At 49.2% G+C, this 18,182-nt stretch overlaps 1 protein-coding gene across 1 annotated transcript in view; it reads left to right on the top strand.

The window, feature by feature from the left end:
• ADTRP (androgen dependent TFPI regulating protein) overlaps positions 1–18,182 on the top strand; it is a 115,284-nt gene that overhangs the window by 21,281 nt on the left and 75,821 nt on the right. The window contains exon 2 of the mRNA XM_077267660.1: positions 589–723. Within this exon, the coding sequence (XP_077123775.1) occupies positions 589–723 (135 nt within the window). The remainder of the gene's footprint in view (positions 1–588; positions 724–18,182) is intronic.

The following is an 18,182-nucleotide window of genomic DNA, read 5'->3' as shown; positions in this document are numbered from 1 at the left end:
GTAAAAGTGTGACCCCATTGTCCTCAGCAGCGATCTGAGAGTCAGAGATGCTTCCAGGGGTCTTCTCCATGCTCTTCTCCTTCCATTCAGCACTTTTCCCATCCGCTTGAACATTTTCACTGCCCCCCAGACCTCCTTGTAGGGTCTGCTGGAATAAAGCTTGGCTTTTCCATTGATTCGCATTATACTCGTTACTCGAAACGAACATTCTAGAATTAACAATTACTTAGTTTGAGCAATGAGCACCCGAGTATTTTAGCGCTTGCTCATCTCACTTTTCTTTTCCATATCACAACCTGAAATAAAATTTTAAAATAGAAACCTTATAGGATCCGCTGAGAATAGGCCATCAATATTTGATTCTTAGGATTCAACATCTTCATCCTCTGCTCATCATGTTAACCAAATGTGAACACAGACGCAATGGCTCATTTACATGGTACTGCAGCTCTGTCCCACTCATTTGTTAAATTGATAACTGTCTAATATATATATTTTTTTACATAAAATCATGTAAATGTTTAGAAGGAAATTAAAATGGATACAATTTTATAAACTTTTCTGTAAAAGTTCATCATTTCTTTATAGGTTCTGCAGACTTTATTCTATGCTGTGACCTTTCTGACGGATCTGCTCTTTCCAGTAAGAGGGATTAAGTTTGTGAAGTGTATTACCTATTGCAGAGACCTTCTCTTCTCGGTTCTGGCTTTTCCGGCAGCAACTGTAAGTGTCAATCATATAAAATGCACAGTGATCCCCTCATGGTATTAACATCAGTGTCAATCATAATGTAGCTAGCAGTACTTCTTTATTGATACGTTGATGTGCCATTGAGAGTCTCTTGTTCAAGTGCTAAAACTTATAGGGTAACGGTCATTTTATAAAAGTTTTTATATATTAAAGAACCTGCATGATGTTTCTCATCAGTGAGGGTCCAAGCACCAGTCAAAACATCACTGTGAAGTCCGTAGCACTTGTGTGAGCAGTGTGCACTAGGGTTGAGCGACTTTCATTTTTTTAAGATCGAGTCGGGTTTTGTGAAACCCGATTTTGTCCAGAGTCGAGTCGAGTGCAGTCGGCCGATTATCGCGAAAAGTCGGGGATCGACCGAAACACGAAACCCAATGCAAGTCAATGGGGAAGCATAGTCGGCAGTGAGTGGAGGCCAGGAAAACACCTACAGTGCCCATTTTAATGCCAAAAACATCCACTCTTGTTTCTGAAGCTTGTCAATCTTAATTAACTTTATAATAATAGTTGGGCATTGGAACTTGGGGGTCATTTTGCAAAAGTTGTGGAGGGTAGGGCTGGTTCAAGCTTTTAGTGGGCCCAGGAAACGTGGACTACGTCACGGCGGTGGAGCAGTGAGAGGTAAGTATGTCAAGTTTGCAAGTGCTGTGATCCTAAGCAAGCAGGGAGGCCCCCTCGTTGGCATTGGCACTGGCACAGGGCCCCTCAAAGTACAGCGGTGTGTTTGCACGGCGGGGGCGCCTCCCACCAGCAGCGACACTTTTGCATACTCTGAGGGGCCCTGTGCCAGTGACGTCGCCAACGAGTATGCCCCCCCCACCTGATGAAGGAACCTGCACTTTCATCTGCACCTTCCTCTTTGTCCCTGTGTAAGGTGGTATAACATGCGGGAAGGGGAACCTTACTTTCAGCAGGGTCAGATTCTGGCTGTGTAGAGTGCAAGGGGAATGTACCAGCAGACTCATCTAGCAGTGGCTGGGGAATGGGCAGGATGAGGAGGAAACAGATATAGGGCCAAAGAATAAAGTAGGCTAAATGCAGTTCAAAATTGGTAACAGGACTAAACAGGCGGCATTGCTTTGTTGAGTGGAGTAGCAAACCCAGGAGCAGCAGACACTGTTTTAAGGGCCCAAACACACTAATAGGCCAAATGCAGTTTAATATTTGCTACTGTAGGCCAAAAGCCAGAAGGTTGAAGCTCAGCTTTATTCAGTTGAGGACAACACCAGGCAGGGGCAGACACCGTTAGTAGGCCGGAACCACCAATTTTTTAAAAAAACAGCACTTAATCAGAGCCAGAAGGTAGAAGCTCAGCTTTATTCAGTTGAGGACAACACCAGGCAGGGGCAGACACCGTTAGTAGGCCCTAAACACCAATTTCTTTTAAAAAATAGCTTAATCGGAGCCAGAAGGTAGAAGCTCAGCTTTATTCTGTTGAGGACAACACCAGGGAGGGGCAGACACCATTAGTAGGCCGGAACCAACAATCTTTTAAAAAACAGCACTTAATGAGAGCCAGAAGGTAGAAGCTCAGCTTTATTCAGTTGAGGACAACACCAGGCAGGGGCAGACACCGTTAGTAGGCCCATAACCACCTATTTTTAAAAGCACAGCACTTAAAGAGAGCAAGAAGGTGGAAGCTCAGCTTTGTTCAGTGGAGGACAACACCAGGCAGGGGCAGACACCGTTAGTAGGCCGGAACCAACAATCTTTTAAAAAACAGCACTTAATGAGAGCCAGAAGGTAGAAGCTCAGCTTTATTCAGTTGAGGACAACACCAGGCAGGGGCAGACACCGTTAGTAGGCCCTAAACACCAATTTTTTTTAAAAAATGGCTTAATCAGAGCCAGAAGGTAGAAGCTCAGCTTTATTCAGTTGAGGACAACACCAGGGAGGGGCAGACACCGTTAGTAGGCCGGAACCAACAATCTTTTAAAAAACAGCACTTAATGAGAGCCAGAAGGTAGAAGCTCAGCTTTATTCAGTTGAGGACAAACACCAGGGAGCAGCAAACAGAGGTATTAGGCCCCACCCAGCAATTAAAAAAAAAAAAAAAAAAAAAAGCTTAATATGAGCCAGAAGGTAGAAGCTCAGCTTTATTCAGTTGAGGACAACACCAGGCAGGGGCAGACACCGTTAGTAGGCCCATAACCACCTATTTTTAAAAGCACAGCACTTAAAGAGAGCAAGAAGGTGGAAGCTCAGCTTTGTTCAGTGGAGGACAACACCAGGCAGGGGCAGACACCGTTAGTAGGCCGGAACCAACAATCTTTTAAAAAACAGCACTTAATGAGAGCCAGAAGGTGGAAGCTCAGATTTATTCATTTGAGGACAACTTGAATTAGGGACTGCAGACAGACTTACCAGGCTGTCCCCTGTGTGGACCATGCATCCAATACATTAACCCATTGCGCCACAAAGGACACGTAACCTTCCGTGGCCATGCCTACAGGTCCATGTGTCTGTTGTCAGGTGTACCTTTGGACTCACAGATTGACAGAATGCAAGGACAATGTGGTCTTTAACATGCTGGTGGAGGGGTGGGATGGCTTTTCTCGCAAAAGAATTGTCAACTGGGTAGCTCATAGCGTGGTACAGCATAGTCCATCATGGCTTTATTAATATTAAATAAAATAAAAAAATAGGCTCTATGAACTGTAAAATAGGTTCCAGGGGTACACGGGCAGCAGTGGTCTGGTCAGTGGAGGCCTAGTGGAAGGAGGGACCGCAGACAGGCTTCGAAGGCCTAACATAATAAAATGGGCAGGCTGTAGGCACTTTATAATTGGTTCCAGGGGTACACGGGCAGCAGTGGTCTGGTCAGTGGAGGCCTAGTGGAAGGAGGGACCGCAGACAGGCTTCGAAGGCCTAACATAATAAAATGGGCAGGCTCTATGCACTGTAAAATAGGTTCCAGGGGTACACGGGCAGCAGTGGTCTGGTCAGTGGAGGCCTAGTGGAAGGAGGGACCGCAGACAGGCTTCGAAGGCCTAACATAATAAAATGGGCAGGCTCTATGCACTGTAAAATAGGTTCCAGGGGTACACGGGCAGCAGTGGTCTGGTCAGTGGAGGCCTAGTGGAAGGAGGGACCGCAGACAGGCTTCGAAGGCCTAACATAATAAAATGGGCTGGCTGTAGGCACTTTATAATTGGTTCCAGGGGTACACGGGCAGCAGTGGTCTGGTCAGTGGAGGCCTAGTGGAAGGAGGGACCGCAGACAGGCTTCGAAGGCCTAACATAATAAAATGGGCAGGCTGTAGGCACTTTATAATTGGTTCCAGGGGTACACGGGCAGCAGTGGTCTGGTCATTGGAGGCCTAGTGGAAGGAGGGACCGCAGACAGGCTTCGAAGGCCTAACATAATAAAATGGGCTGGCTGTAGGCACTTTATAATTGGTTCCAGGGGTACACGGGCAGCAGTGGTCTGGTCAGTGGAGGCCTAGTGGAAGGAGGGACCGCAGACAGGCTTCGAAGGCCTAACATAATAAAATGGGCAGGCTGTAGGCACTTTATAATTGGTTCCAGGGGTACACGGGCAGCAGTGGTCTGGTCAGTGGAGGCCTAGTGGAAGGAGGGACCGCAGACAGGCTTCGAAGGCCTAACATAATAAAATGGGCAGGCTCTATGCACTGTAAAATAGGTTCCAGGGGTACACGGGCAGCAGTGGTCTGGTCAGTGGAGGCCTAGTGGAAGGAGGGACCGCAGACAGGCTTCGAAGGCCTAACATATTAAAATGGGCAGGCTTTATGCACTGTAAAATAGGTTCCAGGGGTACACGGGCAGCAGTGGTCTGGTCAGTGGAGGCCTAGTGGAAGGAGGGACCGCAGACAGGCTTCGAAGGCCTAACATAATAAAATGGGCTAGCTGTAGGCACTTTATAATTGGTTCCAGGGGTACACGGGCAGCAGTGGTCTGGTCAACGGAGGCCGATTGTAATGAGTGTCTGCCAGTTAGTAGTCCAAAACAACAAATAAATGTGAATGTCTCGCATTAAAACAAAACAAAAACACTAAAGGGTGCAATCATTAGGTTCAGGGGTGGGATCCTCTGCGTTGTTTCAGACCTACTAATTTAGCGCAAAGTATTTACTGTGGTAAATAGAGGACACTGCCCCTGACTATGTTAAGTACCATCATACATGTCAACACAATGGTATTGTCAGTGGCAGGTATGGAAGGATGTCAGCGCATAGACTAAACATTGGTGGAAGTGTGAGAGATAACTGTGGAAGTGGTAGAGCAATGTTTGACCTGGGGGTGGGTGAACTCTCTTGTGGCCGGCGGTACAGGCCCAGGGCCCCTCATGTTACAACAGTGTGTCTGACGTTGGGTGCGCACCACCACCGCCAGAGACACTTTATTGTACTATGAGGGACCCAGTAGCAATGCCGTCGACCAAAAGCGACCACACCCACCTCTTCAGACAAACAGCAGTCTCACGGGTGCTTGCGCCAAGTCGCGATACCACGGCCCCGTGTGGGGAGTTTGGCCATTTAGGGAGGTGTAAACATGTCGTATGCTGGACAATCAGCTGCAGCAAATTAGACATTAGAAAAGTAATTCACAGTAGTCCACAGGCAAGAGCTTTTCATAGGAAAGCTAGGTGTCGGCCGTGCAAGGTGGGGCAAAAGATTTCGAAATCCAGTTGTGGTTCATTTTAATGAATGTTAGATCATCAACATTTTGGGTAGCCAGACGAGTCCTTTTTTCGGTTAATATTGAACCTGCAGCACTGAATACTCTTTTTGATAGGACACTAGCTGCCGGGCAAGCAAGCTTCTGCAATGCATATTCTGCCAATTCTGGCCAGGTGTCTAATTTTGATGCCCAGTAATCAAATGGGAATGACGGTTGAGGGAGAACATCGATAAGGGATGAAAAATAGTTAGTAACCATACTGGACAAATGTTGTTTCCTGTCACTTTCAATTGATGCAGCAGTACCTGTCCTGTCTGCGGTCATAGCAAAATCACTCCACAACCTGGTCAGAAAACCCCTCTGTCCAACGCCACTTCTGATGTGTGCACCCCTAACACTCCTAGTCTGCTGGCCCCTGGAGCTCGTGTGAGAACGATCACGTGCGCTGTGTGCTGGGAATGCCTGAAGCAAACGGTCAACAAGAGTTGATTGTTTGGTTGCTAATATTAGTTCCAAGTTCTCATGTGGCATAATATTTTGCAATTTGCCTTTATAGCGTGGATCAAGGAGGCAGGCCAACCAGTAATTGTCATCGTTCATCATTTTCGTAATGCGTGTGTCCCTTTTTAGGATACGTAAGGCATAATCCGCCATGTGGGCCAAAGTTCCAGTTGTCAAATCTCCGGTTGTGATTGGTTGAGGGGCAGTTTCAGGCAAATCTACGTCCCTAGTGTCCCTCAAAAAACCAGAACCCGGCCTTGCCACGCAACCAATTTCCAGTGCCCCCGGGAAAGCTTCCTCATTAAAAATATACTCATCCCCATCATCCTCCTCATCCTCCACCTCCTCTTCGCCCGTTACCTCGTCCTGTACACTGCCCTGACCAGACAATGGCTGACTGTCATCAAGGCTTTCCTCTTCCTCTGGTGCAGACGCCTGATCCTTTATGTGCGTCAAACTTTGCATCAGCAGACACATTAGGGGGATGCTCATGCTTATTATGGCGTTGTCTGCACTAACCAGCCGTGTGCATTCCTCAAAACACTGAAGGACTTGACACATGTCTTGTATCTTCGACCACTGCACACCAGACAACTCCATGTCTGCCATCCTACTGCCTGCCCGTGTATGTGTATCCTCCCACAAAAACATAACAGCCCGCCTCTGTTGGCACAGTCTCTGAAGCATGTGCAGTGTTGAGTTCCACCTTGTTGCAACGTCTATGATTAGGCGATGCTGGGGAAGGTTCAAAGACCGCTGATAGGTCTGCATATGGCTGGAGTGTACAGGCGAACGTCGGATATGTGAGCAAAGTCCACGCAATTTGAGGAGCAGGTCGGAGAACCCAGGATAAGTTTTCAATAAGCACTGCACCACCAGGTTTAAGGTGTGAGCCAGGCAAGAAATGTGTTTCAGTTGGGAAAGGGAGATGGCAGCCATGAAATTCCTTCCGTTATCACTCACTACCTTGCCTGCCTCAAGATCTACTGTGCCCAGCCACGACTGCGTTTCTTGTTGCAAGAACTCGGACAGAACTTCCGCGGTGTGTCTGTTGTCGCCCAAACACTTCATAGCCAATACAGCCTGTTGACGCTTGCCAGTAGCTGGCCCATAATGGGACCACTGGTGTGCAACAGTGTCATCTGCCGATGGAGTGGTTGGCCGACTGCAGTCTGTGGAAGAGCTGTCGCTTCTGCAGGAGGACGAGGAGGAGGAGGAGGGGGTGCGAACACCTACAGCCAACTGTTTCCTAGACCGTGGGCTAGGCACAACTGTCCTGAAATTGATGTCCCCTGTGGACCCTGCATCCACCACATTCACCCAGTGTGCCGTGATGGACACATAACGTCCCTGGCCATGCCTACTGGTCCATGCAAATGTAGTCAGGTGCACCTTTGTACTCACAGATTGCCTGAGTGCATGGACGATGCGCTGTTTAACATGCTGGTGCAGGGCTGGGATGGCTTTTCTGGAAAAAAAGTGTCGACTGGGTAGCTCGTATCGTGGTTCAGCGTACTCCATCAGGGCTTTGAAAGCTTCGCTTTCAACTAACCGGTAGGGCATCATCTCTAATGAGATTAGTCTAGCTATGTGGGCGTTAAAACCCTGTGTACGCGGATGCGAGGATAAGTACTTCCTTTTTCTAACCAGAGTCTCATGTAGGGTGAGCTGGACTGGAGAGCTGGAGATCGTGGAACTTTCGGGTGTGCCGGTGGACATGGCAGACTGAGAGACGGTTGGAGACGGTATTGTTTCCGCCGGTGCCCTAGATGCAATATTTCCTCCTACAAAACTGGTGATTCCCTGACCCTGACTGCTTTTGGCTGGCAAAGAAACCTGCACAGATACTGCCGGTGGTGCGGAAAATGGTGGCCTTACAGTGACGGAAGGGATGTTGCGTTGCTGACTAGCTTCATTGGCCGAGGGTGCTACAACCTTAAGGGACGTTTGGTAGTTAGTCCAGGCTTGAACATGCATGGTGGTTAAGTGTCTATGCATGCAACTAGTATTGAGACTTTTCAGATTCTGACCTCTGCTTAAGCTAGTTGAACATTTTTGACAGATGACTTTGCGCTGATCAATTGGATGTTGTTTAAAAAAATGCCAGACTGCACTCTTCCTAGCATCGGATCCCTTTTCAGGGATTGCAGACTGAGCTTTAACCGGATGGCCACGCTGTCCTCCAACAGGTTTTGGCTTTGACACGCGTTTTGGCCCAGATACGGGACCGGCAGATGGAACCTGTTGCGATGTTGATGCCTGCTGCGGCCCCTCCTCCACCTCCGCTTCTGAACTACTGCCGCCTGCACCCTGTTCCCCCAATGGCTGCCAATCGGGGTCAACAACTGGGTCATCTATTACCTCCTCTTCGAGCTCGTGTGCAACTTCGTCTGTGTCACCGTGTCGGTCGGTGGTATAGCGTTCGTGGCGGGGCAACATAGTCTCATCAGGGTCTGATTGTGGATCAGTACCCTGAGAGGGCAATGTTGTGGTCTGAGTCAAAGGAGCAGCATAGTACTCTGGCTGTGGCTGTGCATCAGTGCACTCCATGTCAGAATCTACTTGTAATGGGCATGGCCTGTTAAGTGTTTCACTTTCTAAGCCAGTGACAGTATGTGTAAAGAGCTCCATGGAGTAACCCGTTGTGTCGCCTGCTGCATCTGCAGCGCCCCAGAGTCCTGGTCATTGCAGTACTGTGGCTCCGCCACTAAGGGGAGCCATGGTACGTCTGATGGCACTGAAGGAGTTCATCTGACCAGGTATCACAGACACCAATACATTTCACAGCCGGGCCTCCAGGGGGAGCTAAGGGTTCTATTCATTAGGCCACTCCTCACATACTGGTAAAACTGGGGGTCAGGCAGGAAGTTAGGGAGAAAGCTGACTGGGTTGGAACCAGGCAACACCTTGTGGCAGAGGGTGTTGTGGGGGAAGATTCGGTAGGGTCCCTGTCAGGGGTGGGATCCTGACAGAGGCCTGGCTACAGGAAGGAACGTAACGGGACCGTGCCTGCTCAGTATAGCGGCGGTGCCCAAGGAAGGATCAGAAGCGAGATAGATTGTGCTGAGTGAGAAACGAGATCAAAGCAAGAAGGAGAATACCAGTAGGAGTCGTGCTGTAAGACCGAGGCAACATCCTACTGAGGCGCAAACAACCGGTGGCCGGAACGCCGAGATAGTATTTCTATATACAGCTTCAGGCAATACTTCAAACCTACGGCAGGACAGTCAGTCTCAGGCGGGCTGTCTCACCTAAATCACCTATGCAGTCTTGGGGGGCAACTTGTGGAGAGGGGTGACTCTAGGGTCCCGGAAGAGCTCCGAACCTACCCGTCAAACGGGTGCCGTCCTAACCGTAACATCAGGGAGGGACGGAGGATTAGCAGAACATCATCTAATCGAGTTGTGAGGGAACTTAAGAAACAGACACAACAGTTGTGGGGACTTTCCGTAAGCACAGCAGGGAAGGGCCGCAACACATAGCGCTAGCAGGTAGGCACAGATTTCCACCTGCGAAGAGAACTCTGGAGGTGCCGTTGGACCGGCCGGACTTGCGCCGCCTGGTGATCCGGAATCCGGACTGAGAACCCAGAAATCTTCAGTAAAGGTAAAAGAGACTGCACCCCTGTGTCCTTGTTATTTACTGCGACCGGCACTGCACCGCAACACCGCATTACCACCATCCACTTCTATCATTCACTGTACGCCCCTCGGCAGGGTCACGGACCGGGGCCTAGCCACCGTGACAACCCCAGAGCAGAGTCTCAGAGGCCCGGTACCGGGTATCCCTTGGCCCTGCGGCAGTGGGGGGCGCTACATTTTGGCGTCACGAACAGGATCTTCTTAAGCCTGAAGAATCAGGTCATGTGTGCCTTGGAACTGTGATTTATTGTGCTTGGACTGTACTTTATTGCAAGGACTGTGCTGCGCCATTTACTGCCAAAATCCGCCGCCATTACAGCGCTGAGGAGAGCGCAGGAGAAGAAGAGGGGCGTGGAGTGGGCGTAGACAAGCTGAAGAGCGCGAAGGACAATGGCCGCCCAGTCTAAATATTTCTGCACTGTGAGGACGTGTCCGTCAGCAGCGGAGATCCGCCTCCTGATACTCAATGGAGGGCGGAGACCGAGAAGACGACACCGCCCACGAAGGAGAGAGCGGGAAAAAGACCAGGAAGCGACCCACGTGGAGGACGCCATGGCCAGCAGCTCTGAACCCGAAGGTGGGGTTGAAGTGGAAGTCTCCCCCAACTACCCGGATGAGCACAGCAGCCCGTTCTCCGTGTACAGCACCGAACTCCTGCGGGTCGAGATGGAGAGCTTGCTCGACCAGCTCCTTCAGCTGAATGTGAAGGCCCGGGCTCCGCACCAGGCGGCACCGGACAGCAGTCTTCCAGCATCGGACCCGATACTGCTGCCGAGGTCCTCGCTGACACCGCCAGAGGAATTCGCCGCGGAAGAGGAGCCTGCATCGGCTGGTGAGTCCGCCGACCCTGTCCCACTGGCCGAGGGCTTGCTAGTAGGCCCCGTTGCGGCACCCCCTCTCCCCGGAGCCCATAGACTTCAGCGCCTGTTGCCATGGGAGGAGCCCACGGGTATGGAACACTGCCTGAAGGCCCCGCTTCGACCCACTGCTCTGCTGTGTGAAGTCCGTGCAGAGCGCACAGTGTGCCGCTGGGTGAACCCAGGATCCAACCTTATGGGGTTCCCCGGGGTGAAGACCCAGGAGGGAGAGATGGTACAGGCCCTAAGCTGGGAGGAATACCAGATCCAGCTAGAGCAGCAATGGGAGGAGAAACAGAAAGAATACCAGGCCGGGCTAGAGGCCTACCACCAGAAAGATCTGGCAGTCAAGGATCGGGCCCGCAAGGACCCCACCGCTCACCAGGCCCCGCGCAGGCAGGGCACCATCGTCACCTTCAGGCTCCGCGGAGGTTGGGGCTTCATCAAAGAACCGGGCCTGTATGCGGAAGTGTTTGTTAATCGGAGGGATGTTGAATCTCACTTGCGGGAGGGTCACCCGGACTGGGACCTCCACCCAGGGGATGAAGTCACCTACACCCGGCACTTTGGGGAGAAGGGATGGTTTGCTTTGAATGTCCACAAGAAAAAGCTGATGGAACCCCCGACTAAGGTGCCGGAGAAGATATCTCCTGTAGCTAAAGTGCCCCCTTGTGGTCGGCCCACGATCACCACTGAGACCACCATGGTCACCCCAACGGGCACAATCGTGAAGACCACGACTTGCCGCATCGTGACCTCCACCGCAGTCGTGGCCACGCAGGTGCCTCCTCAGGTGACCCTCGTGTCTACTGCTCCAGCACTGAAGACAGTGGGTACACAAACCCCCAGATGGGACAGTGCTCCACCTTACGCAGTACCAGGCGGCGGGCAGTATCCAAAGGGGTTGCCTCCGCCGGTGCTGCCCCCTGATTGGTTTAAGTAAATATCTGAACGCCTTACCAATGCAAATAGTTACTGTTCTACTGTTTTGCTGCTAAACCCGTCCAGGGTTAACTCTTAAAGAGATCCCTTTGTTGACCTGGGATCCCTATTGCTTTTTGGTTATTTCCTATTTTATTTCTACGTTATCAAGAACTGCCGCCATCATGAACAGTGCATGATACAAACTTCTTGTAAATAGTTTGCACCTTCTTGAAGGTGCTCCTTACTGGTTTTACTTAAAGAAGGACTCTTTGCGAAGATACCGCACCGGAGCCTTTGCTGAGTACGGACTGGTAGCCTGAGAAGATATGCTACCTCATAAAGACTTGGTCCCCTCTTAAAGGGGATGTTCACCTGTGTACTTACGAGTAATACTGCCTTAAAACAGTAAAGTGATAATGATGTCTTAAAAGAGAAAGTAATGCTGCTGATATGTACAAGTTATATGCAACTAACTCGTTGAAAGAAAGAAATGTTTAATAATGTGTTCTAAAGTAAGGAAATTATTGGAGAGGTGCAGTAGACCCGTAGGGGTAGACATGAAGTCCTGCATAAGTGAAAGTTAGAAGAAAGATGCAGTAGACCCGTAGGGGTAGACATAGCGTCCTGCATATTTGTCAGTAAGAAAGTAATGATGGAAGTTTAATGTTTTAAGAAAATGTATGATGTGTTAAAGAATGAGGACAGGAAGTGAACCCGTAGGGGTTAGTGGCGAGTCCTCTTAGGAGCCATATAGAGATGGCTCAGTGCTCTTAACCTGAAAGTAAATGTTATGTTCTATACTGTGTATAGTAGTTGAAAAGGCAGTAGGCCCGGGCTGAAAGGGGCGGTCCTGTAAAGAAAGGAGAGGCAGTAGGTCTGGTGCCGTTAGGACAGGCGGTCCTGCAGATATAACGAAGGAGAATGAAAGAAAAAGAGTTAATTAATATTATAATGTTTTATAAGTAAGTCTTTAGTGGATAGGAAGTGTACGTCCTTAAAGGCAATGTTAACTTATTGTTCAAGCTTTGCACTGAGTAGAATACCCGGTTGGGTAACAGGAGTTACTTATAGCCTGTAATTTATAATGTTTAACTATGTTTGTAACATTCAAGTGTCCTCACCTCCCATAAAGGGAAGCTCTGTTCAAGCTTACTTATTGTTATTGCATTTTCAAAATTGTATGTCTTTTGCTAACCTGTATTGTTGTTTTCTTCCCAGTCCCGGAGTACTGGATTTAACCGGGGGGGAGTGCAGTGCCCCAGAGTCCTGGTCGTTGCAGTACTGTGGCTCCGCCACTAAGGGGAGCCATGGTACGTCTGATGGCACTGAAGGAGTTCATCTGACCAGGTATCACAGACACCAATACATTTCACAGCCGGGCCTCCAGGGGGAGCTAAGGGTTCTATTCATTAGGCCACTCCTCACATACTGGTAAAACTGGGGGTCAGGCAGGAAGTTAGGGAGAAAGCTGACTGGGTTGGAACCAGGCAACACCTTGTGGCAGAGGGTGTTGTGGGGGAAGATTCGGTAGGGTCCCTGTCAGGGGTGGGATCCTGACAGAGGCCTGGCTACAGGAAGGAACATAACGGGACCGTGCCTGCTCAGTATAGCGGCGGTGCCCAAGGAAGGATCAGAAGCGAGATAGATTGTGCTGAGTGAGAAACGAGATCAAAGCAAGAAGGAGAATACCAGTAGGAGTCGTGCTGTAAGACCGAGGCAACATCCTACTGAGGCGCAAACAACCGGTGGCCGGAACGCCGAGGAAGTATTTCTATATACAGCTTCAGGCAATACTTCAAACCTACGGCAGGACAGTCAGTCTCAAGCGGGCTGTCTCACCTAAATCACCTATGCAGTCTTGGGGGGCAACTTGTGGAGAGGGGCGACTCTAGGGTCCCGGAAGAGCTCCGAGCCTACCCGTCAAACGGGTGCCGTCCTAACCGTAACATCAGGGAGGGACGGAGGATTAGCAGAACATCATCTAATCGAGTTGTGAGGGAACTTAAGAAACAGACACAACAGTTGTGGGGACTTTCCGTAAGCACAGCAGGGAAGGACCGCAACACATAGCGCTAGCAGGTAGGCACAGATTTCCACCTGCGAAGAGAACTCTGGAGGTGCTGTTGGACCGGCCGGACTTGCGCCGCCTGGTGATCCGGAATCCGGACTGAGAACCCAGAAATCTTCAGTAAAGGTAAAAGAGACTGCACCCCTGTGTCCTTGTTATTTACTGCGACCGGCACTGCACCGCAACACCGCATTACCACCATCCACTTCTATCATTCACTGTACGCCCCTCGGCAGGGTCACGGACCGGGGCCTAGCCACCGTGACAACCCCAGAGCAGAGACTCAGAGGCCCGGTACCGGGTACCCCTCGGCCCTGCGGCAGTGGGGGCGCTACACATCCTTCTCTCTTGTTGTTTTTGCTGAAGAGGACAAGGAAGCGACTTGTCCCTGACCGTGAACATCCACAAGCGACGCGCTGTTTTTACATTTACCAGTTTCAGAAGAGGAGGCAAAAGAGCTAGAGGCTGAGTCTGCAAGGTAAGCCAAAACTTGCTGTTGCTGCTCCGGCTTTAAAAGCGGTTTTCCTACTCCCAGAAAAGAGAGCGTTCGAGGCCTTGTGTAGCCAGTAGTGTTGAGCGATACCGTCCGATACTTGAAAGTATCGGTATCGGAAAGTATCGGCCGATACCGGCAAAGTATCGGATCCAATCCGATACCGATACCCGATACCAATACAAGTCAATGGGACTCATGTATCGGACGGTATTCCTGATGGTTCCCAGGGTCTGAAGGAGAGGAAACTCTCCTTCAGGCCCTGGGAACCATATTAATGTGTAAAATAAAGAATTAAAATAAAAAATATCGCTATACTCACCTGTCCGACGCAGCCGGGACCTCAGCGAGGGAACCGGCAGCGTTGTTTGTTTAAAATTCGCGCTTTTACTTGGTTACGTGAAGTCCCGGCTTGTGATTGGTCAGGGCGGCCATGTTGCCGGGACGCGGACCAATCACAGCAAGCCGTGACGAAATTACATCACGGCTTGCTGTGATTGGTCCGCGTCCCGGCAACATGGCCGCCATTAACCAATCACAAGCCGTGACGTCACGGGAGGCTGGACATGCGCGTATTTTGAAAAGCGCGCGTGTCCAGCCTCCAGTGACGTCCCGGCTTGTGATTGGTTAATGGCGGCCATGTTGCCGGGACGTCACTGGAGGCTGGACACGCGCGCTTTTCAAAATACGCGCATGTCCAGCCTCCCGTGACGTCCCGGCTTGTGATTGGTTAATGGCGGCCATGTTGCCGGGGCGTCACTGGAGGCTGGACACGCGCGCTTTTCAAAATACGCGCATGTCCAGCCTCCCGTGACGTCCCGGCTTGTGATTGGTTAATGGCGGCCATGTTGCCGGGACGTCACTGGAGGCTGGACACGCGCGCTTTTCAAAATACGCGCATGTCCAGCCTCCCGTGACGTCCCGGCTTGTGATTGGTTAATGGCGGCCATGTTGCCGGGACGTCACTGGAGGCTGGACACGCGCGCTTTTCAAAATACGCGCATGTCCAGCCTCCCGTGACGTCCCGGCTTGTGATTGGTTAATGGCGACCATGTTGCCGGGACGTCACTGGAGGCTGGACACGCGCGCTTTTCAAAATACGCGCATGTCCAGCCTCCCGTGACGTCACGGCTTGTGATTGGTTAATGGCGGCCATGTTGCCGGGACGCGGACCAATCACAGCAAGCCGTGACGTAATTTCGTCACGGCTTGCTGTGATTGGTCCGCGTCCCGGCAACATGGCCGCCCTGACCAATCACAAGCCGGGACTTCACGTAACCAAGTAAAAGCGCGAAATTTAAACAAACAACGCTGCCGGTTCCCTCGCTGAGGTCCCGGCTGCGTCGGACAGGTGAGTATAGCGATATTTTTTATTTTAATTCTCTTTTTTACACATTATTACATTAATGTTGTTGCGATACCCGATACCCGATACCACAAAAGTATCGGATCTCGGTATCGGAAATTCCGATACAGCAAGTATCGGCCGATACCCGATACTTGCAGTATCGGAATGCTCAACACTAGTAGCCAGACGACGAACCTGGCTCCACAGCTCCAGACTTAGGTGGAATATTTTTATCCCCACGACCACCTGATGCTCCACTACCACTACCATCATTACCAGCTGACAATGAACGCCCACGGCCACGACCTCTTGCACCAGACTTCCTCATTGTTTTAAAAACTTAACCAAAGTAACTTTATTTGTTGCTGTCAAACAACTTACACGGTGAGCTATAACTTCAGTATGATTTCAATATCCCTTTACAGGTTGGTGAGACCACAAGGAAAATCAGGCCCAATGTTACACACTCTGTTTTCTGTGGCACCAAATCACAGAGATGCCACACACGCAGGACTGTCACTCAAGCACAAATGTCAATATTAATCTCCCACTGTTTTATTTATTTTTTTTTTTTTCAGGGAGACTTTAGAAACCAAATAAGATAAAATTATTTTTTCAGGGAGACTTTAGAAACCAAATAAGATAAAATGATTTTTTCAGGGACAATTTAGAAACCAAATAATAATAAAAAAAAAAGGCTTTCTATGGCCCACTGAGTGAGAGATGGCACACCCAGGAGTCAAGACTGGCACACAAGCAGAAAGGGCAATATTAATCTCCCACTGTTTTATTTTTTTTTTTTTTTTTCAGGGAGACTTTAGAAACCAAATAAGATAAAATGATTTTTTCAGGGACAATTTAGAAACCAAATAATAATAATAATAAAAAAAAGGCTTTCTATGGCCCACTGAGTGAGAGATGGCACACACAGGAGTCAGGAGTGGCGCACAAGCCCTGAGGCCAATATTTTTCTCCCACTGATTGATGTAGTGATTTTTTTTCAGGTAGATTTTAGAACCCAAATCAAGCAAAAAAATAAATAGGCTTTCTATGGCCCACTGAGTGAGAGATGGCACACACAGGGATGGCACTCTAGCAGAAATGCCAATCTTAATCTCCCACAAAAAAAAAAAAAAACAGGGACTGTCCTACAATTACTATCTCCCTGCAGTAATCTCAGCCAGGTATGGCAGGCAGCAATAAGGAGTGGACTGATGCACAAATTAAATAAAAAGTGTGGACAAACAAAAAAGATAGCTGTGCAGAAAGGAAGGAACAAGAGGATTTGTGCTTTGAAAAAAGCAGTTGGTTTGCACAGTGGCGTACACACAGCAATGCAGCTATCAGGGAGCCTTCTAGGGCAGCCCAATGAGCTACAGCGCTGAGGAAAAAAAAAAAAAAAATGTAGCTTCCACTGTCCCTGCACACCGAAGGTGGTGTTGGACAGTGGAAATCGCTACAGCACAAGCGGTTTGGTGGTTAATGAACCCTGCCTAATGCTATCCCTGCTTCTGACGAAGCGGCAGCAACCTCTCCCTAAGCTCAGAGCAGCAGCAGTGAGATGGCGGTCGGCGGGAACGCCCCTTTATAGCCCCTGTGACGCCGCAGACAGCAAGCCAATCACTGCAATGCCCTTCTCTAAGATGGTGGGGACCAGGACCTATGTCATCACGCTGCCCACACTCTGCGTTCACCTTCATTGGCTGAGAAATGGCGCTTTTCGCATCATTGAAACGCGACTTTGGCGCGAAAGTCGCGTACCGCACGGCCGACCCCGCACAGGGGTCGGATCGGGTTTCATGAAACCCGACTTTGCCAAAAGTCGGCGACTTTTGAAAATGAACGACCCGTTTCGCTCAACCCTAGTGTGCACAGAATGGTGTATGAGCTCAACAGTAAGTCTATGGGTCTGCACAACTACTGTCACAGAACTGTGTACGCACATATTGACTTACAAATTACCCTGTACATCTCTCTGTGCAAGCAGTTCATGAAGGAGCTATAGACTTCAGAGTGGTGTTTTCACCCATCACTCTTAGGTCCCTCAGAAACACTATACAGTGTCTATAAGAAATAAAACTTGTATCAAATGATAGCTACAGTTTAAAGGGAATCTGTCAGCAGAATCAACCCTCCTAATCCATCTATATGGGCATGCATGTCATAGAAAGTTCAATTAAATGATATTTTGATATCTATGATCCGATGTTTTATTCCAGTGAAATCCACATTTTTTTTAAATATGTAAATAAGCTGTTAAGATCTCCCTGATAACTTGCCTGCAGAGCTAATTTTAATTGAAAGGTGGCATTACCAGTGACACGCAGATCAGGAGAGTAGAGAGGGAACATTAATTGTCTCACATTCGTATCTCCCCTTTTCATTTAAAATAATCTCCGGAGGGAGATTCTCTCGGAGATCAGTGTATGGCCCATAGATCTGAACATCTCATTTACATATAAAAAAAAAACCTGGATTTCTCTGGTGTAAGACATCAGATTGCAAATATCAAGATATCATTTTATTGCGCTTCTTACTGACAGATTCCCTATTAAAGATAAGAATTACTGCACTATGGGCATACAAACATGCATACACCAGCGCACATATTCTACTGCAACTATATAACTTACTTACATGATATGTGATATTATTTCACAGTTTTTTTTAAACATGACTGGGAGGCCTGAGATATGCTGTACAGAGAAGTCACTTGCCAAAAAGTGAATTGGCCTGCCTTAAAAAGCAATACAGTTGTATTGGCAAGTAAGGCCTGGTTAGTGTACTTCATAGTAGATGGTGACCTAGCTAGTGACCTGGGCCTGATAGAGCACTGTAATGTAGGAGGTGGGCCTGTGAGTGGGCTGCTGCTTGACCGATGATGTCTGAATTGCATCATCAGCTGACATAGGGCTGTGGGATTTACTCAGCTTGGGAAGGCAACCGAAGAGGGGTAAAAGG

This window comes from Ranitomeya variabilis, chromosome 6 (assembly GCF_051348905.1).
Source record: "Ranitomeya variabilis isolate aRanVar5 chromosome 6, aRanVar5.hap1, whole genome shotgun sequence".
In the NCBI taxonomy this organism is placed as follows: Eukaryota; Metazoa; Chordata; class Amphibia; order Anura; family Dendrobatidae; genus Ranitomeya; species Ranitomeya variabilis.
The sequence above is the reverse complement of the archived record's forward strand: the minus strand, read 5'-3'. Positions and strand labels throughout refer to the sequence as shown.